At 42.3% G+C, this 25,364-nt stretch overlaps 1 protein-coding gene across 9 annotated transcripts in view; it reads right to left on the bottom strand.

Annotated features, from left to right (window-relative positions):
- LOC139764076 (uncharacterized) overlaps positions 1-25,364 on the bottom strand; it is a 239,659-nt gene that overhangs the window by 17,026 nt on the left and 197,269 nt on the right. For 7 of the 9 annotated variants that reach the window (XM_071690550.1, XM_071690554.1, XM_071690552.1 and 4 more), the window contains exons 2-5: positions 7,930-8,522; positions 6,663-6,987; positions 3,247-3,339; positions 2,933-3,037 (exon numbers count right to left, since the gene is read on the bottom strand). In XM_071690550.1, the coding sequence (XP_071546651.1) occupies positions 2,933-3,037; positions 3,247-3,339; positions 6,663-6,987; positions 7,930-8,516 (1,110 nt within the window). In that variant the 5' untranslated portion in view covers positions 8,517-8,522. The remainder of the gene's footprint in view (positions 1-2,932; positions 3,038-3,246; positions 3,340-6,662; positions 6,988-7,929; positions 8,523-25,364) is intronic. The other 2 variants (XM_071690555.1, XM_071690549.1) reach the window with 1 other exon arrangement.

Below are 25,364 nucleotides of genomic sequence, written 5' to 3'. Positions count from 1 at the left end.
TATCTCGGAAAGCAAAAATGGGTATGTTTGAAGGAATAGTGGTTCCAACAATGTTGTATGGTTGCGAGGAGTGGGCTATGGATAGAGTTGTGCGCAGGAGGGTGGATGCGCTGGAAATGAGATGTTTGAGGACAATATGTGGTGTGAGGTTGTTTGATCGAGTAAGTAATGTAAGGGTAAGAGAGATGTGTGGAAATAAAAAGAGTGTGGTTGAGAGAGCAGAAGAGGGTGTTTTGAAATGGTTTGGTCACATGGAGAGAATGAGTGAGGAAAGATTGACCAAGAGGATATATGTGGCGGAGGTGGAGGGAACGAGAAGTATGAGACCAAATTGGAGGTGAAAAGATGGAGTGAAAAGGATTTTGAGTGATCGGGGCCTGAACATGCAGGAGGGTGAAAAGCGGGCAAGGAATAGAGTGAATTGGATCGATGTGATATACCGGGGTCGACGTGCTGTCAATGGATTGAATCAGGGCATGTGAAGCGTCTGGGGTAAACCATGGAAAGTTCTGTGTGGCCTGGATGTGGAAAGGGAGCTGTGGTTTCGGGCATCATTACATGACAGCTAGAGACTGAGTGTGAACGAATGGGGCCTTTGTTGTCTTTTCCTAGCGCTACCTCGCACACATGAGGGGGGAGGGGGATGTTATTCCATGTATGGCGAGGTGGCGATGGGAATAAATAAAGGCAGACAGTGTGAATTATGTACATGTGTATATATGTATATGTCTGTGTGTGTATATATATATATATGTGTACATTGAGATGTATAGGTATGTATATTTGCGTGAGCGGACGTGTATGTATATACATGTGTATGGGGGTGGGTTGGGCCATTTCTTTCGTCTGTTTACTTGCGCTACCTCGCAAACGCGGGAGACAGCGACAAAGCAAAAAAAAAAAAGATATATATATATATATATATATATATATATATATATATATATATATATATATATATATACATACATATATATATATATATATATATTATCCCTGGGGATAGGGGAAAAAGAATACTTCCCACGTATTCCCTGCGTGTCGTTGAAGGCGACTAAAAGGGGAGGGAGCGGGTGACTGGAAATCTTCCCCTCTCGTTTTTTTTTTTTTTCAATTTTCCAAAAGAAGGAACAGAGAAGGGGGCCAGGTGAGGATATTCCCTCAAAGGCCCAGTCTTCTGTTCTTAACGCTACCTCGCTAACGCGGGAAATGGCGAATACTTTGAAAGAACGAAAGAATATATATATATATATATATATATATATATATATATATATATATATATATATATATATATATATATATATATATTGGAAAGGATCACAATTTTGCGCGTGATCAAGATATTCCTATGAGTCCACGGGGAAAATGAAACACGAAAAGTTCCCAAGTGCACTCTCGTGTAATAATCACATCATCAGGGGAGACACAAGAGAGGAATATCAACTGACTGTTATATTCCTCTCTTGTGTCTCCCCTGATGATGTGATTATTACACGAAAGTGCACTTGGGAACTTTTCGTGTTTCATTTTCCCCGTGGACTCATAGGAATATATATATATATATATATATATATATATATATATATATATATATATATATATATATATATATATATATATATATATATATATATATATATATATATATATATTTCCCAAAGAAGGAACAGAGAAGGGGGCCAGATGAGGATTTCCCTCAAAGGCCCAGTTCTCTGTTCTTAACGCTACCTCGCTAACGCGGGAAATGGCGAATAGTATGAAAGAAAGAATATATATATATATATATATATATATATATATATATATATATATATATATATATACATATATATATTGTTCATCTTGCATGGTTTTGTAATGGTAGATGGATCTGCTTGTGTTAATTTCACTTCGCCGTAAGTCGATGAGATTTTATTCACATTTTTCTGAATAATTGTTCTGGATTACTCACAGGTAGACAGAAAAATGTGTGTGTGTGTGAGTGTGTGTGTGTGTGTGTGTGTGTGTGTATATGTGTGTGTGTGCTGGGGGATAAACCTAGCTTCATTCTTCAAAGCAGAAAAATAGTTTTGCTAGTTCATCGACCATATCATACGTTCTGTGAAGGTATCCATCGAAAGTGGACTAATCCCATCATGAGTAACCTGGTTATCCATACGTCTTGGTTCAAACACAAGCGTCTTACATTTACAAAGAGGAAATCAATAATTTACAAGCGCATTATAAGTCTTTAACACATTCAAGGGCCATGTGCACAACAAACAGCTCCATCTGGAGTGTGGATGCCCAGTTATTGACCCCAAGTCCCAAGTTATCGTAAAATCCGTGATATCGTGTTCTTACAATAGCAATACAAGCAGCGCCAGGGGTGTGTTGTAGAGACACAACTGTGTATATAACTGACGTAAGATTATGTTCAGTGGTTTCGGTATATGTGTGGTAACGGCCGTCATCACTGACTGACTCAATGTCAACTCATGCTGTCATCTGAGCAGAAGCTCTAGGAGAAAGGTGGGAACAGTGATATCAGAAATTGGTTAATTTTCCATGGGTCAGGATGGTATGAATGTTGTCTCATGGTAGAGTTCATGAATACTATACATTCTAAGACCAGCAGGACCTCTGGTAACCCATCTGTCGGATGTCTCTAACTTGAGAATAATGTCCGGATGGCTTCTCTCCATGGTCTAGGGTGTGTTTTGCCTGACCATCCGGATCCTAAGACAATTGATTTCAGTTATTCTGTCTCTGAACGTGATACGAATGACCCTGATATTCCTCCTGTCCAATGAGCTGGTACAACTAGCGTTCTAACGAGAGAGACAGGGAAAGACGAGGAGATGGCAGTGGAGCCTACCTTACTACTGCAGGTGGAGCTGGCTGTGGCGGGAGAGGGAAGGGAAAGGGACAGGTCGTGGCCAGGACTCACCTGTGGCTCTGAGTTCTCCCGAGTGGAGCAGGAAGTCAGGACCTTTTCTATGTCTTGCGAGAGCTTGTGGGACCGCTGTTGGCTCTCCTTCCGCAGCTCCTGCACCTGCAAAACCACATAAACCTCAGCATACTGCTCACGAAAGAGATCAAGAACATAGTTCAATTTTCCTAAGCTAGTTAGATCTCAAAATCATTTTGAAATGACTGGAAAATGACAGCTGTTGTGTAGTTCTTTCTTCTCTACTGATATATCTATCATTCTACATTGTGAGTGTGGTTGACAGTACCTGCAGCAGCGTCGGCAGAGCTCACCTGTGCGTTCAGCGTCCTGCCGTCCTCCTGTAGCCGCGTCACCCGCTCTTCCACCGTCTCCGCGATCGTCTCCTCCAACTTGCTGAATCGCGTCTGTGGGTGTGGGAGCTACGGGTCAGTAGTCCAGGGTTGACAGGGGATAAGGTCACTGGTCCAGCACAAATGCTACCTTCCAGGAGTTACCAAGGGATCCGATCTTTGGTCCTGGTGGTGCTATGAGGTTAGGTCACTAGTCCAAGGGGGTAACAATAGGATCAGGACACTCGGCCAGGAGGTATCATGGGTCCAGGTGAACGGTCCAAGCGGTGTTATCGGACCAAGAAAGTGGTACTAGTATGGGAGGGTCAGTGGCGCACTTCATATACCATGGGGTCAAGCCTGTGGCTCGGATAATGCCATCGGGTTAGATCAGCGGTCTCTGCCCTACCACAGGGTCTGGTCAGTGGCCAAGGGGCTATGACACGGTTCAGCTGGTCGTCCGGGTGTCGTTATGGTTCGGAATCACCGTAGAGGAAACGGTATGAAGATGCCCGTGGTCCAGCTGTTGCCACAAGGTTAGGTTACCGGTTCAGGTGTTGCCACTGGGTCGAGTCACTGGTCCAGTTGGTGTCATGCGGAGGAGTCAATCATAAGTCGTCCAGAACCTGACAACAGTCCACAGGTCTAATAGGTACTACCATGAGTTAGGTCAGTGGTCAAAGTACGTCCACCGAATAAGGTCTGTAATCAGATAGTTCTCATGCCATTGGCTTTACAAGCGTCACGAGGTCAGGTAAGGGAGGTGTGTGGGACAGACAATGAAGTTCAAAAAAACATGTAATATAGCATTACATCTATGTGCAATGACATTATTTTGAGTGGTAACATCAGTAAAATAAACACAAATGAGTGTATCTAATGAATCAGAGCAGTTGAGTATGGCTGCATCATCCAAAAGCATTCTACCCCAGACATTCCTGCTTGCCTCAGCTGGCTGCCCATACACTGCTCATATTCCTTTCATCCGAACACCAAACTCTTCTCATTTATTCGTTTCTGAACATGTGATCTATATCACATATAACCTCTAACTTTTAAACGCGGAACGTGTCATGAAGTGAGAGACAGGTGTCACCAAGTGACGTATAATTAATGATTTGCGTCGTGACGTGGAGGACGAGACAGAACCTCGTGAGCTTGGCAAGACTGACCCGACCAACAATAGTTACGGGTGATTCATAGATCTTAAATCTCTGGCCTGACTTTCGCATGCAAACAACTCTCCATACCTCATGGTGGCGAGGTATTGTATATGAGAATGATCGATAATGGAGTAAATAGACTTTAAAATAAACAAAATGCCAGCTCCGGGTGGGATCTGGCTCGTATTGAAACCACGTAACAAAGAAAATCGTCCTCTAAATTGTTATATACCATCTTGTCTGCAGCAAGTTCTTATATATACATTCCTATATGATTTTATACTTAACAGTGGAAGCGATGGGAGAACGTTTGTCATGGCGGACTAAGGCAAACTGGCTTGTTTCTTTACGTCTTTAGTTCTTCGTTGCCTTGCTGGCTATTGTCCGCCTTTCTCACCTCATCTCTTCCATGGTTACTGTTGCAGTTAATTTCTCTTCACTTTACTACTTACGAGTCAAAACATATTACAGCTCACAGCTGGAGATCACTCTTTGTGTTGTCTCGTGGAAGATTTTGATAGTTGTTACATTGCATAAGACAAGAGGGAAAAACGTTGACCAACTTCGAAAGAAACTCCTTCATCAAATTCATCCAAGTGGTTATGGCTAGGTTGCAGTCGAGATTTTCTGCTTTTATAGCTAGTTATGATAAGCTAGGCTTGTTAGGTCATGCTACAGGCTCAGTTGGTTGGTTCTAGTTAGGTTTCGTTTGGTTTAAGAATATCCTTATCTCGGTATTCGCCATTTTTAGTGACAATTGACACATGAAAGGCACAAAACAATTCCACGGCCCATACCTGATATTCCATCTCAACACTTCGAATATTATACATATTAGACAATACATAATTAAATCTAATAATTTTTTCTGATTGATTATAAGCAAAGGTTGAGCAATTAGCATTAAGATTCGCATCAATCAGCTGATATGATTTTATTCGGGACGTAATAAGAAGGCTTTTGAATTATCACGTTTCATTCGTTCATATAACAAACCCGTCTTAATTAATTCGTTTTTTAAGATCTAGTCTGAGATTGTCTCGAAATAGCACATTTTTTTAAAGCCATCTAGAGGTTAATGAGTAACAAAATGTGTCTTTGATCTATAAGTAAGCAATTTTTTTTAATCTTTATAGATTTTGGTCAGTTCTATGGATAGATAATATTTAATGTTTTTAGTACCGTCAATATTTGGTTATCATTTGCCGTTAAACTGCACTGGCGTCAAACGATATTGAGCCATTTTGCTCTTAACTAACAAATAGCATCGTTGCAGTATTTGGATGTTCTCTTGATCTTTTGCTAGAAATGAGAAATTGTGACGCGAAAGTAGGTTGGAACCCATCCTTCTATTTCAGTTAATCTCATGTTTATTTATTTGAAGGTCAGGGAAAGTATTAATTGATTCAGATACAAAGAATTCCGTACAAACGTGACAAACAAGACCAACCTATCCTAGCTTCTGCTAGTATAAATAAACAAACAAAATATTGTTGAAATTCACGCTATTTTGTCACGTAAACATTGACGTGGACAGCGAGGAGCCGCAGAGGAGGCTGGTCGCTCGTGATACCTTAATATTGCGACAGTCCGGAGTGACGTCAACTGAACGTCTCGTACTGACCACTCGCAGCGCTTAACGGCTTGGCGCCGTTTGACCTACCGGTTTCGTTTAACGGTACAATTACCATTTCACTGTGCAAATGTCAAGTTTTCGGTGACATTGTCAAATAGGTCATTCTAAATTTATACTATTAATGGTTGGGATTTTTCTTTCTCTGGATTTAGAATTTTACACTATTCGGAACTACACGTAATGAAGCAGTCTGTATCATATTCTATGCTTGCATGATGAAGATAATGGGAATATATTTCAGGCGATGTTTGCGGAGAAATGTCGGAAATCTTAGAGCTGCTGACAAAAATACTTCATGCAAAGTGAATGCAGGTGTATAAAAGTATCATATGACGGTTGTCGAGAACTGTGTGCATAAAGTTTTTATTGTAAAATACTTTATCTAATGCAAATGGTTGTTAATGCACATGTTGTCTTCATGTGTAAGATTCATGCCTATATGGATATGTGAATCATATGAATAATTTAACAGAATCTTGATAAAATACTTCAACATGATTGTACTGAGATGTCTGTGTAATAATATGTTGAAGCCTCTTGTAATAAGCTGTCATGACCAAAGTGACGTATAATTAGTGGGTGAACTCTCAAGGTCATACATGGGATACCTCGTCCTCCTCAGCCCTGCAGTAGAGTGTGTCCCGAGCGCTGGCCAGACGCTCCTGCAGCTCCGCTAAGTCTGCTTGCACCTGCTGCAGGTGGCCAGCGCTGCATGCCACGCACCAAGCCTCCTTGCAGTGATCGCAGGCCCTAACGTCCAGGGAAGTTTGACAGCTGGCGCAGATGAGCGTTCCGGTGTTACCCTGGCGACGTTCCCGCAGGATCTGGGCGCCTTTGGCCAGTGTGGTGTTGGTGGGCAGAGCCATAACCCCTTCCCTGGGCACCTGTGCTGCACCGCGGCATGAGGGGCACGTGAACATCGTCCTGTAACATAACCATAAGGGTAGGAATTAGTTACCTTCGTGAGGTTTGATCAATTCTACGGGATAAATCTGTTGGGGAAATCTCACATAAGGGAGCTTTACATGGGAAACCTGTCTTTACAGCAATCCTTGCAGACAAAATTTATTCTAAGGGAAACTGGCAATGGTAGTCTGCACAATGCCATGGTCACTGTCGTGACGGGTCAAACTCGACAGTATCATAAGGACTTGTATCCTGAGCTTATGGCCCTCTCCATCCTCTATGGCCCTTCCCCTTCCACCAATTAAGATAATGAATGCTTCATGAATCAGGGAAACTAATACTTAAAGCACATTCTGTCGACAAATTGTTTTTGTAGCTTTCGATGTGAACCTCAAGGTCACTTCTAGGTATCAGGATGTCAGACTGTATCCAGGGCCAGGGTGGTGGGTACTTTATACAAAAGGTCCAAACGAAGGGGGGTTGCCCTTAAAACACGGGGTGGGCGGATCCCCCCCCCCCCCCCCCAAGTTTTTATAGTGATAACAGGTCTTCGACAACCTGAGATGAAGACAATGAGATTAGCACACTGCAGGGCACGGGGATATCCAGCAGGGGATGAGACTCGAGTTTCTTTTATTGTAAGATATAACCAAAAATGAAGGACACACGCAGAGCTTTGTCTGTCGCCAGTTCCTTTAATAATTATATATCTTAAATGTCTGCTTGCATGCTCGTACCAGAGAGTGACAAGCAATGTCGTTTCTTGTGTTTTGTTTTTCTGTATTTCATATTGATGAGGTGTACAGTGTGATCGTCAGACTAATGTATAAATATGAATCATGGATTTGTGATACAATTGTCTATTTGTGCAGTATAAGGAAAGAGTTATACACACTCAGAGTCTCAGTCTGTGCTTGAATCAGTATGAACTATTTATGACAGGAAACTTTAGTGACTTACCTGCAAGAGTTGACATAGTTCTGGAGACAGACGAGGCAGAAGGTGTGGCCGCAGGGTAGGGAGCGAGGCCTATGCAGGAGGTCAAGGCATATAGCACACGTGAGATCATCCTCGTCCAGCCTCATGTTTGTACCTGGCGACGTGGATGCTGACGAGCTTCCGGACGAAGCGTTTTCCTCAGTGGCGCTGCTGGAGTGTCTGGTCGAGGAGGTGGAGCGTTTATGTGGGGAGCGCTGGGTCTTCTCTCTAGGGGGTGATGGGCAGGCAGAGGACACCCCCGAAGATGTCGTCGAGTCCGGCGAGACGCCGCGGGCGTCTGTGCGGGCGTCCGAACTGCTACGGTGAGGGCGTCGTACGTGGTGGTGGTGCGAGGCGGTCCTCAAGGTAGCGGTGCTCTTACTTCTGGGGATGCTGGTGGGGGCGGGGAGGGGCGGCAAGTCATTATCCACGGGCGTGTAGCTGGTGATGACCACGTCTCGCCGCTCCCGCTGCAAGCTGCTTGCTGACGACGCCGACCGTTTCGGGAGGTGGTTGCGACCCCCGCGGCGCTGTCCTTCCCTGGGCGCAGCCGCCGCCGCCCCCGGCATCCTCACCTATAAACAGAATAGTCATTCAGACGGCATTCTAGTTTGGTAAACATATAGGTCTAATAAATAATCAAATAAATTTTCTTTCATACTATTCGCCATTTCCCGCGTTAGTGACGTAGCGTTAAGAACAGAGGACTGGGCCTTTGAAGAAAATCCTCACTTGGCCCCCTTCTCTGTTCCTTCTTTCGGAAAGTTATAAATGAGAGGGGAGGATTTCCAGCCCCCCGCTCCCTCCCCTTTTAGTCGCCTTCTACGACAAGCAGGGAATACGTGGGAAGTATTCTTTCTCCTCTATCCCCAGGGATGAAATATATATATATATATATATATATATATATATATATATATATATATATATATATATATATATATATATATATATATATATATATATATACACATACACGTCTACACACGCAAATATACATACCTATACATCTCAATGTACACATATATATACACACACAGACATATACATATATACACATGTACATAATTCATACTGTCTGCCTTTATTTATTCCCATCGCCACCTCGCCACACATGGAATAACAACCCCCTTCCCCCTTATGTGTGCGAGGTAGCGCTAGGAAAAGACAACAAAGGCCCCATTCGTTCACACTCAGTCCCTAGCTGTCATGTAATAATGCACCGAAACCAAAGCTCCCATTCCACATCCAGGCCCCACAGAACTTTCCATGGTTTACCCCAGACGCTTCACATGCCCTGACGTCGACCCCGGTATACCACATCGTTCCAATTCACTCTATTCCTTGCACGCCTTTCACCCTCCTGCATGTTTAGGCCCCGATCACTCAAAATCTTTTTCACTCCATCTTTCCACCTCCAATTTGGTTTCCCACTTCTCCTCGTTCCCTCCACCTCTGACACATATATCCTCTTGGTCAATCTATCCTCACTCATTCTCTCCATGTGACCAAACCATTTCAAAACACCCTCTTCTGCTCTCTCAACCACACTTTTTTCATTTCCACACATCTCTCTTACCCTTACATTACTTGCTCGATCAAACAACCTCACACCACACACTGTCCTCAAACATCTCATTTCCAGCACATCCACCCCCCTGCGCACAACTCTATCCATAGCCCACGCCACGCAGCCATACAACATTGTTGGAACCACTATACCTTCAAACATACCCATTTTTGCTTTCCGAGATAATGTTCTCGACTTCCAAACATTCTTCAAGGCTCCCAGAATTTTCGCCCCCATCCCCCACCCTATGATTCACTTCCGCTTCCATGGTTCCATCCGCTGCCAGATCCAATACCAGATATCTAAAACACTTTACTTCCTCCAGTTTTTCTCCATTCAAACTTACCTCCCAATTGACTTGACCCTCAACCCTACTGTACCTAATAACCTTGCTCTTATTCACATTTACTCTTAGCTTTCTTCTTTCACACACTTTACCAAACTCAGTCACCAGCTTCTGCAGCTTCTTACATGAATCAGCCACCAGCGCTGTATCATCAGCGAACAATAACTGACTCACTTTGCAAGCTCTCTCATCCACAACAGACTGCATAGTTGCCCCTCTTTCCAAAACTCTTGCATTCACCTCCTTAACAACCCAATCCATAAACAAATTAAACAACCATTGGAAAGGATCACAATTTTGCGCGCGATCAAGATATTCCTATGAGTCCACGGGAAAATGAAACACGAAAAGTTCCCAAGTGCACTTTCGTGTAATAATCACATCATCAGGGGAGACACAAGAGAGAAATATGACAGTCAGTTGATATACATCGAAGAGACGAAGCTAGGACGCCATTTGGTAAACATGTGATTTTCCAAAACATGTATGCATTGAGCACCAACATCTACCAGCGATATTGGCTGCAGTATCTGACGCTGGCGAGATGTTTCCTGTAGTAAGTGATACCGACAACGATAACTTTTTAAGGAGCCTAACCTCACTGATGTTTAATTTGGTTCTACTTCACTAAAATTCCTCGTTTTCTTGTAATTAACAGCCACACACATTAAATCACAGAAACCCACTCGACGTAATCAAATCTAACATCACCTTGGCTATCGTTAGATAAACTCGACCAGATAATCGTTTACAGCCACTAAGGATGGAGGAATTCTACTGCAAGCGCCTGTGTCGCCTGCCAGCAGCTCCTGTGGGTTTACTATAGAGATTCTTAACTGGTAAAGCTTACATATGGGAACACCAAACAGCGATGCAACATCACTGCCCTTACCAAGGTGAATGAATGATCATTGTTTCATCTTTTTATTATCAATATTCGTATGTAAGTTTACCTTGCCTGCTTCATGAGACCACTCTCTGGTGGCTGACGATAACTATGCCTCACTAGCATCGGCAGGTTAGCGCCCGGGATCTCCCGGATGTATAGTTGCCTGGAAGCCGGCGTATGTTTGATTATTTTTTTTCATCTCTAAACAGTATGTGATCTGTTTACTGGGAGTTACAGATGATAAACGAGGATGAGGCAAGTATAATGCTCACTCAGTGGAATATGGTCACGAGGGAATAGCAGCAACAAAGTCTAAAGGTCATGCAGACCACTCACCCCGGAGCCTAACGGTTTTAGGCCACAGGCGCTTATATAAGCCTCTCTTCCTCGTCCTACGGCCTGGGAGACAGTCGTACCTTTATCTTTATTTTTTCCGTTCTGGGAACTCATTATCATTCCTGCTATCTCTGCCATCTACTACAGTACGTATAGTCAGTTATACCATTCGGGCTGCGTTGACCGGCCTGGTGGTCAGCGACCGTTCAGCGAGCCCGCCTAACTGAGGACATGCGGCAACCCTCTGGTAATTGTCCGGCCGAGCACCACAACACATTTCATGCCTCAGGTTAACGTAGCAAAGGTAACGCATGATGTACGGTTACACAGATTCCGTAAGGGAAAATAAACATACAGTATATAACCGCAAGAGTGTGTGTACGAACAGGTAGGATCTCTTCTGTTTTTGTCTATCGGTAATTTTTTCCATGTCTTCTCGGAGATATCTTGAAAATATCGACATACAAACCAGTGCAAGCTGTCAAGCGAAAAACCAGCGTCTTGATGTGCCTATCCGAATAGATATAGGAAGGAAAATACAGGAGAAACATAGACTCCGTATCTTTATGTAACATTTCTTTTTAAGTTTTACAGCTTAATTTTTTCGTTCACCTTCCTACAAACGTCAAAAACAAGAAAACTAACTCATTAACACAGGAACGCCTTTGGTGCAAATCGTTGCGTGGGTTTTATTCTCTCGTTAGAAGTGAAAAGAAATAATGGATATTTTGTCGTTAAAAATAAAATCCAGCTTCCCGTGAAACACTGTGTGGTTTATCTCAGGTTCATTTAATAGACATTTACTACATCATTTTCTAGCAAGACTGAAACCTGTAAATTACACAATTATTTAAAATGTTATTCGGTTCACTTAAAAGCCGAATCAATCATAACGTCGCTAAAGAAATCATCACTTCGTATCGGCGACATAAATATCGTTGGAAATGTAAATAGAAAAAATTTCAAAATCTTATATTTTTGAAAACTCTTTAAAGCGAGAATGAATGAAATTTCCTATTAGGAGCGAAAATAAGATGCGCGCTGATGGCATGATACGTCGCCTCGCAGCATCACTAAGGTGTTAATGAATATAGCATTTATATATTGTAATAGGTCACAGTGATGCGTGTGATCTAGTATTTGTTGATAAGCACGAGGAAAATGCAACACGGAAGTGCACTTGGGAACTTATGGTGTTGCATTTTCCTCATGGTTATCAGCAAGCATTTCTATATATCTTTGTTGCATCTGAATGAACATCATTTGCGTAGTAGTGATAAAGTTAATGAAAATCTCGAAAGAACAGGAATTCTGATAAAAGATAACGAACATAAAGGATAATCGGTAAGCATACGATACGTATAGAAAGAATGTAAGCAACGGTTTTTTAAAATCCGTCTCCGAGCGACTTAAGATTGCCCGGTGCTGAGCTGATCCAAAGAACGAGCCGTCAAAGGACGATATAGAATAAAAAAAAAAAAAAAATGTTCACTAAACTACGACAAAAGGACAAAACCAGCGCTTTATTCACTGACCTTCTTGGCAGAGTATAATTGTTCAATTTCACTTATTGGTAACTGATCTATATGAAAACTTTACATCAGATGATTAATATATCAACCTAATAGTAAGCCTTAAAAAGCCATAACTGACTGAATTATTGCGTACAAGGTAGACGGGGGACCACTGCATTGCACGTCTGTAATCCTCTTAACCATCCAAATAACTTTTTCAAACCATCCGGCGCTAAATAGTTCATGAATGATATTTCACAACAATATCACGATGCAAAACTTTCTCTAAAACGGACGCCTGATTTATTTACATTGTTTAAACTTTGCCTTTTCGTATCCATCAGAGAGTTCATTTGGCCACAAGATTTTTCTTAACACGTGAAGAAGGTGTTAAACATTCCCCTGATAGCGGATGTTAATTGACGATGACGACCGTAAATGACCCTGACGGATGATAGGCCTAAAGCCACACCAACCAATTATCCCTCAGTGGTATGAAAGGCGGCACCCACGATCACGTGAGTTAACTAAGAACCGGTCTTGCCTGACCACTAGCGTCACACAGGAGAGGGGGAAAAAAAAAGCCCACGATTGTTTAGCATCATAGCTGGGAACTTCTTACTTGTTATGATGCTCGACCTTAAGTTGATGATGAGTGAATCTGATTTGAGAGAGACGCGAGGGCAATGTGCTATGTTCTAGTCCTGGAAGGTCGACGTGTTTTGAGCTTGAAACCACCTCTGACGGACATTCTGCCACATCTACCATTTTGAGGGTAAATCTAGCTTTGATGAAGGTGGTAATTAGGGACATCAAAGAATCATACCAACAACATATACTGTTTTTTGCATGATGTCAGTTTTGAAATGTAACAATGACTGAGAGCTGCGTATTTGGTGGTAGGAGTTGCATTTTAGGTATATTATTAGAACAAGGATGACAACACCTGCGCAGAGTGTGTGTCTGTAGCTAAGACTCGTGTGGGAAGATGAAAATCTTATAAATTACTTTTTTAGCTGTTTTACACAATTTTCTAAGAGGTCAAATATTGGCCCAGGGTTCTGTGTCTTTCGTAGGGCAGTGTTGAACTCCTTGAGGTCGACCAGGTGGGACGAGGAAGACAGTGCTGGATGTATTTTTGCAGAGCTTGGTGGAGGGGGTCGTGCATCGTACAGGGTTGCGAGGCCGGGGCGTGAGGTCCCACGCTAACCTAACCTGAGTCGCACGGTGGGAGCATAATAATGTTTACCTGAGGGTTCGCTAAAAAAAAAAAAGAAATCTTTGTTAGCTGAAAAAAAAATCAAATTTGACTTTTTCTATTTCCCTGTACTAATATCTGAGACAAGGGTGAAGAGATGTAAATGTGTTTGTGTAAAACAGTGTATATGACTCGTTTAAGCTTATGATTTTGTCCCTATGTATGTATGTACATTTATAAATTTGTTATCATGGTCTTATGTAGAAGGCTATACTTAAAAGTAAGATATTGTACTTCTATACAAAAGCTAATGCCAACCCCTCCCTTCTTCCTACCACCCTAAAAATGACCTTGACAGTTAGGCTCCAGTTGCAAAAATAAAATTAAATCAAGATTTTAGAGCACCGACGAAAGTCTCACATAGTGTCTGAAAACGTTTGCAGACATATTGCACAGTGAGAACGTGACACTAAAGGAATCTGGGTCGAACACATGTCGTCTTCCCTATTAGGAAACATACTGGAGCGAGTCTTGTTGAGTAACAATAGTGCATATTTACCCACTGTTAAATTGATAACAGATAATCATAGTATCTGGTAGACGGCAAAACCTCAACGTAATATATATATATATATATATATATATATATATATATATATATATATATATATATATAATATATATATATATATATATATATATATATTTCGAAAGATCACAATTTTGGCGTGATCATGTACATATCCTACGAGTCCAAGCGGGAATATGAAAACACGATAAGTTCCCAAGTGCACTTTCGTGTTAATAATATATATACGTATATATATATATATATATATAATATATATATATATATATATATAATATATATATATTATATATATAATATATTCTTCAATTTATCGCACTTTTACTACGTCAGAGATGTTATTCTTAATAGATTTCAACACGGACGTATCATCACCCCATGACGGGTACCGTGTCATCATAGAGTTCCAGCTGTCTTTCTACCTGCTTTGCTATGGTTGCATAGAACTGGTAAGTTACACAAAAAACGGGTATCATAAACCAGTTTCTGGAGAAACCTCATACAAGAAGGATGATGTTTATACTTAACGCTGCGGTAAAGTACGACTTTTCGATACCTATTTATTGCCAAAGGAAATACGTGAAAAGGCTCCAACGGTTTATGAAGTGTAAACAATACACACATAAAGAAAACACTATGCTGAATGGAGGCGAGAGAAGTGTGTCAAGTGGTCCGACCAGCTGGCCTTGAGAGTCGCGTAGGGTTATCGGGGACACCTAATTGTGACGTCATAGCACACACCATGGTAAGCCTCATGCAGGGGTTGGGGTCATGATTGTTTTCTTGATATATCCGGTGGATTATCATGAGTTCCAGTCCTGGTGAACAGGCCCGGCGTATAACTTTCATCTTATAGCATATGCGAAAAATCGAATGTTTCTACGGCTACTCTAAACTTTTACTAAAACTCTTTACTTTATGTAACGACATTTTCTTCCAAAACTGCATCTCATCTGTAATATGATCTTATACTTTTTCCTCTGATTCTTGCATTGCAGCACTAACTACTCCAACCCGACAACAGTCTATTCTTTATACCATTACAAATGTATACTTGTATGCTAAAATTAATTTCCCAACATTCAATTATGCTCCTTGAACGCCAGCTCTGAGTCTTTGTTCTAACGATGTAAATCTGCCCCTCTCTCTCCTCAACCACTCTTACTCTCAGTCTACTCAACACTTTATTTAAACAGTGACTCAACTATTCACAATCAAACCCTTTAACTGATGAATTCAACATGAATGCATGGTAAATAAGAGAAGCACATGAATAATATAACATTCAACTAGTAATTTTATATTTAGGGCTCGACCATCTTAAAATGACTGACATTTACCTCCAAAAGTACCTTGACATTTCAAAGAGCAAGGTGGAACTTGATACTACAGAATGTGCTGTCCCTTTGAGAGGCTTTATTTAGTAATGAAATTAATGATAATGTAATAATAATCAATAATCTCAGAATAGCTGTATCTGCACACCAGACAAAATCAGGCATCTTATATAACGCCCCAGGGTCTGTGAACTGTTCTTGATTGGCCAGGTACAGGTCTTCAATGAATTTCTATATTTTGCCCACACTTCAAGTACACATTGTACATCTATACTCTAAAATGTTTTTCAATAAATGGTTTAGACGGTCAATTTTGAGTTTTATGAAACTGTAATCAAGTTACTGGAACTTAACTCAATCATTTTGCACATTTTTGTATCATCCAGAGAAACACTTTGAATATATTCCCCATACATTAAGTCTTTCGTAGTGTTTCTATCCAGATATTCCCTTATTTTCCATCTCTTCATCTCCTGACTACAACGAGATAGGCTAACGCGATCACAAGAGCACGTCATAATATTTTTTCCGGAACAGAATTGACGTCAATAGTTAATGAAAACACGTTTAGGCGCGGTCACAAGAGCACACTTATTGACAGGAATAAATCTGTTAATTCATTACTTTCAGTATGTTAACGAGTTTGGTCGTGTGGGCCCAGTCATTGCTCAGATTTCTTCTAACCCATTGAAGAATGCAAACTTAGATGCCGATGTCACTGCACTTGCCATGTCCAGATTTTCTCTCACTAATGTGAATAAGGAATAATAGGAACACCAGGTCCAAGGTAACGTCACATACTGGCTGGCCAGACATCTGGACTTCGTGCTCTCGCCGTTTCCAGCGTAGTAAATATAAACAAAGTTTACATATCAGCATCCTGATATAACCAATATGCTTGAGAAAAAAAATATAGTACTTTGCGTACATTAATGTTATAAAAGTTTCTCATACGTCAACAATATATGAAAAAAAATTCTTTTTTCATTAAATACTGAATGCTCTTTTTTTTTATTTCTTGTTGCCTAACTCGTCAAGAACTATCGAGCAAGCTCGTCTTTACAAAATGGTAGAACATTTGTAGTGTTTTCATGAAATATTGGCAGCAAAACAATTCGAACAACAACAAAAATGCCGCTCATTTAAAATATTTTCCCCATCAGAACGTCTTTGATCAGAGCTGGCATTTGTATGACCCTTTCTGCAAATATTTTCTCTCAGGAAAGACATTAATTCTAGCAAGGAAGTGGAAAGGAATATAAACTAGTTGCCAAATATTCTTTGACCTATCGGTGATACACAGACTAGCAAAATAACACTGCATTAATATTTGGCAATATTTTCAAAATGTGGATTGTTTTCAAAAGAATGTTTTGTTTTCGCGCCAAATTCAGCCACCGCCCATTGGAACCCAACACCAGAGTGTATAGGTAAATATCTGGGCCAAACAAGAGGCAAACACGGATATAGGCAGCCGACTCCTAGGACGGAGACGTGGCTATCTTTCTAACAGAGAGTCTGCTGTGTTGTTGCAAGGCTACAAAAGTGAAGGCAGGGGGCAACTTCTCACCCACTGGTAAAGAGTAATGCATTGTTTTCTAGTACTGACAGATGACCTGAGGAAATCTAACTCATATTGTAGGTTAGTCGCCTCATGTTTCTTACTAAAGATTTTGATCTTTGCTTCTGACCTTACCAAAGTGTAGGTAATGCATGTGTGTGTGTGTGTGTGTGTGTGTGTGTGTTACTCATGGCCACACGTGTTGGTGGTATGTTGGTAGACCTTGTGCAGTGACGTCACAAATCGCGCGCGCATTTCAAACATCCACCATATTGATTATAATCTTTGCTGTGGTGAGTGGCAGTAGACTGTGTTCTGTGTAGGACTGATTTGAAACACTTGGATAATTCATAGGACAACATAATGGCCCCTGAATGTGAAGAAAGATGCTAGGCTTTGTTAGCTGCTATGGTAGTAGCTACAATGTCGGGCACATTTCGTAATGGGTAAAGTTGAGGACAGTTGAATGTTGTCGGGTGGTACACAATCAAACCACAAATAGAAATAAAAGTTTTTCAGCAGACTACTTAAAATTACTTATCAGTACTGAAAACCAGGATAAATATTGTGCAAGTAAACACAGATTCGAAGTCATGGGAAGTGGTCTTTTCGTCAATAAAGTGTATGCTTCTAGACTTTTGTTGATGCCAGCGACTCTCAAGTGTAAGTACGTGAGGTAATCAGATAATGGTACACGTCAGGATACGAAACGTCGGCAAGTTCGTTGGTGCCCACACTCAATATCTGCTTTCATTTCATTTGGTGGAATTGAATGTAGATCATTTTGCAACATACTTTCTTCGATCACGATAACGTTTTTGTTTCGAATCATCATGACCTTTAGCATACTCTGACAAATTTAAGTCACCAGAATCCATGCTTATATATCTTTAGGAAAATATCAACTAGATGTTTTCACTGGTTCTTAAGATCTTCCGCTGCAACTCTATGATAACCAGTATGGCGGCCGTACCAGAAACAACTGTTCGACATCATTTGCACCTGATCTGGTGGTGTCTGGGTGGTGGACGTATATTTTGTGGGTTTCATAGATGACAAGTAAAATATAGAAAACGTTGATTTTTCCTTTATATATATACATATATATATATATATATATATATATATATATATATATATATATATATATATATATATATATATATATATATATATATATATATTATCCCTGGGGATAGGGGAGAAAGAATACTTCCCACGTATTCCCTGCGTGTCGTAGAAGGCGACTAAAAGGGGAGGGAGCGGGGGGCTGGAAATCCTCCCCTCTCGTTTTTTTTTTTAATTTTCCAAAAGAAGGAACAGAGAACGAGGCCAGGTGAGGATATTCCCTCAGAGGCCCAGTCCTCTGTTCTTAACGCTACCTTCTTAACGCGGGAAATGGCGAATAGTATGAAAGAAAGAAGAAAAGAAAAATATATATATATATATATATATATATATATATATATATATATATATATATATATATATATTTTTTTTTTCGCTTTGTCGCTGTCTCCCGCGTTTGCGAGGTAGCGCAAGGAAACAGACGAAAGAAATGGCCCAACCCACCCCCATACACATGTATATACATACGTCCACACACGCAAATATACATACCTACACAGCTTTCCATGGTTTACCCCAGACGCTTCACATGCCTTGATTCAATCCACTGACAGCACGTCAACCCCGGTATACCACATCGCTCCAATTCACTCTATTCCTTGCCCTCCTTTCACCCTCCTGCATGTTCAGGCCCTGATCACACAAAATCTTTTTCACTCCATCTTCCCCATTGTCTCCCTCTTCTCCTCGTTCCCTCCACCTCCGACACATATATCCTCTTGGTCAATCTTTCCTCACTCATTCTCTCCATGTGACCAAACCATTTCAAAACACCCTCTTCTGCTCTCTCAACTACGCTCTTTTTATTTCCACACATCTCTCTTACCCTTACGTTACTCACTCGATCAAACCACCTCACACCACACATTGTCCTCAAACATCTCATTTCCAGCACATCCATCCTCCTGCGCACAACTCTATCCATAGCCCACGCCTCGCAACCATACAACATTGTTGGAACCACTATTCCTTCAAACATACCCATTTTTGCTTTCCGAGATAATGTTCTCGACTTCCACACATTCTTCAAGCTCCCAGAATTTTCGCCCCCTCCCCCACCCTATGATCCACTTCCGCTTCCATGTTTCCATCCGCTGCCAGATCCACTCCCAGATATCTAAAACACTTCACTTCCTCCAGTTTTTCTCCATTCAAACTCACCTCCCAATTGACTTGACCCTCAACCCTACTGTACCTAATAACCTTGCTCTTATTCACATTTACTCTTAACTTTCTTCTTCACACACTTTACCAAACTCAGTCACCAGCTTCTGCAGTTTCTCACATGAATCAGCCACCAGCGCTGTATCATCAGCGAACAACAACTGACTCACTTCCCAAGCTCTCTCATCCCCAACAGACTTCATACTTGCCCCTCTTTCCAAAACTCTTGCATTTACCTCCCTAACAACCCCATCCATAAACAAATTAAACAACCATGGAGACATCACACACCCCTGCCGCAAACCTACATTCACTGAGAACCAATCACTTTCCTCTCTTCCTACACGTACACATGCCTTACATCCTCGATAAAAACTTTTCACTGCTTCTAACAACTTGCCTCCCACACCATATATTCTTAATACCTTCCACAGAGCATCTCTATCAACTCTATCATATGCCTTCTCCAGATCCATAAATGCTACATACAAATCCATTTGCTTTTCTAAGTATTTCTCACATACATTCTTCAAAGCAAACACCTGATCCACACATCCTCTACCACTTCTGAAACCACACTGCTCTTCCCCAATCTGATGCTCTGTACATGCCTTCACCCTCTCAATCAATACCCTCCCATATAATTTACCAGGAATACTCAACAAACTTATACCTCTGTAATTTGAGCATTCACTCTTATCCCCTTTGCCTTTGTACAATGGCACTATGCACGCATTCCGCCAATCCTCAGGCACCTCACCATGAGTCATACATACATTAAATAACCTTAGCAACCAGTCAACAATACAGTCACCCCCTTTTTTAATAAATTCCACTGCAATACCATCCAAACCTGCTGCCTTGCCGGCTTTCATCTTCCGCAAAGCTTTTAGTACCTCTTCTCTGTTTACCAAATCATTTTCCCTAACCCTCTCACTTTGCACACCACCTCGACCAAAACACCCTATATCTGCCACTCTATCATCAAACACATTCAACAAACCTTCAAAATACTCACTCCATCTCCTTCTCACATCACCACTACTTGTTATCACCTCCCCATTTGCGCCCTTCACTGAAGTTCCCATTTGCTCCCATATATATATATATATATATATGGATTTGTATGTAGCATTTATGGATCTGGAGAAGGCATATGATAGAGTTGATAGAGATGCTCTGTGGAAGGTATTAAGAATATATGGTGTGGGAGGCAAGTTGTTAGAAGCAGTGAAAAGTTTTTATCAAGGATGTAAGGCATGTGTACGTGTAGGAAGAGAGGAAAGTGATTGGTTCTCAGTGAATGTAGGTTTGCGGCAGGGGTGTGTGATGTCTCCATGGTTGTTTAATTTGTTTATGGATGGGGTTGTTAGGGAGGTGAATGCAAGAGTTTTGGAAAGAGGGGCAAGTATGAAGTCTGTTGTGGATGAGAGAGCTTGGGAAGTGAGTCAGTTGTTGTTCGCTGATGATACAGCGCTGGTGGCTGATTCATGTGAGAAACTGCAGAAGCTGGTGACTGAGTTTGGTAAAGTGTGTGAAAGAAGAAAGTTAAGAGTAAATGTGAATAAGAGCAAGGTTATTAGGTACAGTAGCGTTGAGGGTCAAGTCAATTGGGAGGTGAGTTTGAATGGAGAAAAACTGGAGGAAGTGAAGTGTTTTAGATATCTGGGAGTGGATCTGGCAGCGGATGGAACCATGGAAGCGGAAGTGGATCATAGGGTGGGGGAGGGGGCGAAAATTCTGGGAGCCTTGAAGAATGTGTGGAAGTCGAGAACATTATCTCGGAAAGCAAAAATGGGTATGTTTGAAGGAATAGTGGTTCTAACAATGTTGTATGGTTGCGAGGCGTGGGCTATGGATAGAGTTGTGCGCAGGAGGATGGATGTGCTGGAAATGAGATGTTTGAGGACAATGTGTGGTGTGAGGTGGTTTGATCGAGTAAGGAACGTAAGGGTAAGAGAGATGTGTGGAAATAAAAAGAGCGTGGTTGAGAGAGCAGAAGAGGGTATTTTGAAATGGTTTGGGCACATGGAGAGAATGAGTGAGGAAAGATTGACCAAGAGGATATATGTGTCGGAGGTGGAGGGAACGAGGAGAAGAGGGAGACCAAATTGGAGGCGGAAAGATGGAGTGAAAAAGATTTTGTGTGATCGGGGCCTGAACATGCAGGAGGGTGAAAGGAGGGTAAGGAATAGAGTGAATTGGAGCGATGTGGTATACCGGGGTTGACGTGCTGTCAGTGGATTGAATCAAGGCATGTGAAGCGTCTGGGGTAAACCATGGAAAGCTGTGTAGGTATGTATATTTGCGTGTGTGGACGTATGTATATACATGTGTATGGGGGTGGGTTGGGCCATCTCTTTCGTCTGTTTCCTTGCGCTACCTCGCAAACGCGGGAGACAGCGACAAAGCACAAAAAAAAAATATATATATATACATAGGGGATAGGGGAGAAAGAATACTTCTCACATATTCCCTACGTGTCGTAGAAGGCGACTTAAAGGGAAGGGAGCGGGGGGGCTGGAAATCCTCCCCTCTCGTTTTTTTTTTCTTTCCAAAAGAAGGAACAGAGAAGGTGCCAGGTGAGGATATTCCCTCAAAGGTCCAGACCTTTGTTCTTAACGCTATATATATATATATATATATATATATATATATATATATATATATATATATATATATATATATATATATATATATATATATATATATATGTGTGTGTGTGTGTGTGTGTGTGTGTGTGTGTGTGTGTGTGTATTAAAAAGATAAGATTTTGAATAATATGATAATCATGGTTATGGCGGCCCAGAGGAGCTGACTGTAGCATCTCAGTGTGACATGAAATTTAGCCTTCCATTTCTGTGTATGTTGTCTCATTATGATGGGCATCCTAGGGACGTTCGTTAATGCCACGGTCAGCAGTTTTAAAGTCTAATGCGAGAGTTTCGGGTCCTGGAAGATGCGTTCAGTCGCTGCCAGGATTGTCAGGTCCTAGTAAGGTATGTCGGGTCGCCCTTGGACAGGTGTCTGGCTGGAGTCCTGTGTTCGTTTAGGTTTTTCGGTTTCCATGGCGGGTCAGGCGGGTCTCAAACCCGGCAAAATGTGTAGACCTCCGGAGTGCCAGGTATGTTTATTCTCAGGTGTTTGCCCTTGGCCAGGTGTGCCTGCCCCAGGCAATTTGCGTCTGCCCAAGCTAGGTATGTTTATTCTGACCAGGTGTCTGGCCTTTGGTCAGGTGTGCGTGTCCCAACCAGGTGTGTCTGCCCTTGGCCAGACGCCCCGGATCAGATGTGTTTGTTGCGGCTAGTTGTGTCTCCACCGACCAGGTGTATCTGCCTCGACCAAGTGTGGCCAAGCCGTGTTGTGACAGCGTTAGGTCGGTGTGGCCGGCCGACTCAAGGTCACCTTAGGTTTCCCACTTCTGGCGAGGCCCAGTTCCCGTGACGCCCTTCACGACTCCCACGTTAGTCCTCCACACCCGCACACGCCTTGTCTGCACGCCGAGACCTTCATACCTATTTCGCAACTACGACGCACCGCCTGGCACTATGTCCACTTAAGGCTGAGTGTACATACCTATCCTCCCCTACGTCACACCCCTAACTCTGGGATCTTATGGTTTTAGAAATAATTATTTCTCTACAGCATAACTCATGACATTTTCTTCACCTTATATAGAGGTGCAATGACATGAAACAATGGTAGGAAGGTAAAGGGAAAATGTAATATAAAAATAGGCAGTTTTTTCAGCAGTAGAGTTACGGAACATGAAATGCGAACACCATCAATGCAATTAAACCATGGCTAGACTAATACTTTGACTATCAGTAAATGAGCCAGTTTAAGAGGAACAAACATTTCAGCATATTTCTATTCAGATTCGAGCCTCCCAGGCTACCAGGGCTGCCAATATTAGATCAGATTGTTTTCCATCCATACTTATGTATAACATTTCCGCGTCAGTATTCTCTCTCCAGACGACGTGGCGTTCCTTCATAGCTGTTTCCTTGCTAGTTGAGGCGCCGGAGGGAGCGCTGGTTGGTTAGGAACCTTCCGCTTAACTATCCTGTCTCTACCTGATTAGATTAGGAATCCAGGAAACTGTTACCCTTCTCCAGCAAATAGTCAGATCATAAACCATCAGGTCTGTTATTTGTCGTACCCACAGACCCATGTACTTACCACGCCACACACTTTCCCATACGTACATGTATACAGCCTCACAAACTTACACGCCAGTGTATGCCACTCCTCCCCAGCTGGATCGCCCACACTCCTACCTCACACACACTATCCCACAGTTCATACCCTTCCCGTGCTCACCGTTTGTCAGTCTTTTAGCCCACAAACTCTACCGTTCACACATTCTTCCTATGTCCATACTACACAAAGCCGACGTTCGCCTACGTTCTCCCATGTTTTACACCAACAGTTCCCCAGGCCAGACACACCCACACCCTCCCAAGCTAACGCAATAACACACCTGCTCTGACCCATGCCTTCCTGTCTTCATGCCCACATCCAATTGCGAAAGGTTTACTCCCATGTCTGCGCGTCCACCATCCCCCACGACTACATGAACACTTCCTCCACCTGCGGGGCCAGGCGGCCTGCACCCAGGCTACAACATTCCCCGCCGCTCGTCAAGGAAACCAGATTCGTCTTGGTCACCTTCCTAGACACGGTGATCCTAGAGCAGTGTCAGCAACTTTTTCCCTGGAATAACCCACTCATATCCATGTACCAAGAGTGAAATATATAGCGAGGAAGTAGATAGAAAGAGTCATTCAGTGTGGCTGTACAGGGAAGATTTTGTCATGGTTAGGATTTCTCATATGGGAACAAAGATCCAATATGGGAAAAGGACAATCGTAGCAGTGACAACAGGTGCCACGTGTTCCAAAAAGGATCGAAGAAGAAGCTAGTGTGTTGCACCTGCTCAGCCCGGGGCTCGGGAAGGAGTGTCTCGGAGCGGGCGTTCGCACGTATGCACTTAAAGGAGTCGCCGGTCAGCGCCTACCAGGAAGGGTGTTGACCCTAGCCAGCCAGTGACCAGGAGCGTCCACTACCCGCCTGCAAACCCGAATACTCGCTCCTCCTTCCCCCCTTCCCATCCCCTCTCCCTCCATTTCTTGCATCTCCATTCTCGCCCACTCCCCCCAACTCCATATTCAGACAGGATCCTTGGACGACCACTCCTCCTCACTCCTGCCTCTTCATTCTCAGAACGCTCTCCTCCCATCCCTTGGCACATCTGGCGTAGATCCTTTCTTGTCTCTGGGACGGCGAAGGAACCTTAACCAAGGCGTGTGTGTGTGTGTGTGTGTGTGTGTGTGAGGAGTTAGGAGAGACGTGTGAATGCGATTCATCTTGGCCAGAGAGACTTGCCCGGTGTAACCCTAGACTTATACGGAGGGCCTTGAGTGTGTGTGTATGATGGTCAGATGTTTGGCATTTTAGTTCAGTATATGTTTAGTCATATACTGCGTTGCATACTGGTCAGATGTGTGTGTTGCTTGGTGGTAGTGTTCTTTGGTCTCATATATATATATATATATATATATATATATATATATATATATATATATATATATCCCTGGGGATAGGGGATTAAGAATACTTCCCACGTATTCCCTGCGTGTCGTAGAAGGCGACTAAAAGGGGAGGGAGCGGGGGGCTGGAAATCCTCCCCTCTCGTTTTTTTTTTAATTTTCCAAAAGAAGGAACAGAGGAGGCCAGGTGAGGATATTCCGAAAAAGGCCCAGTCCTCTGTTCTTAACGCTAC

Source organism: Panulirus ornatus, chromosome 48 (assembly GCF_036320965.1).
Source record: "Panulirus ornatus isolate Po-2019 chromosome 48, ASM3632096v1, whole genome shotgun sequence".
NCBI classification, from domain to species: domain Eukaryota; kingdom Metazoa; phylum Arthropoda; class Malacostraca; order Decapoda; family Palinuridae; genus Panulirus; species Panulirus ornatus.
The sequence above is the reverse complement of the archived record's forward strand: the minus strand, read 5'-3'. Positions and strand labels throughout refer to the sequence as shown.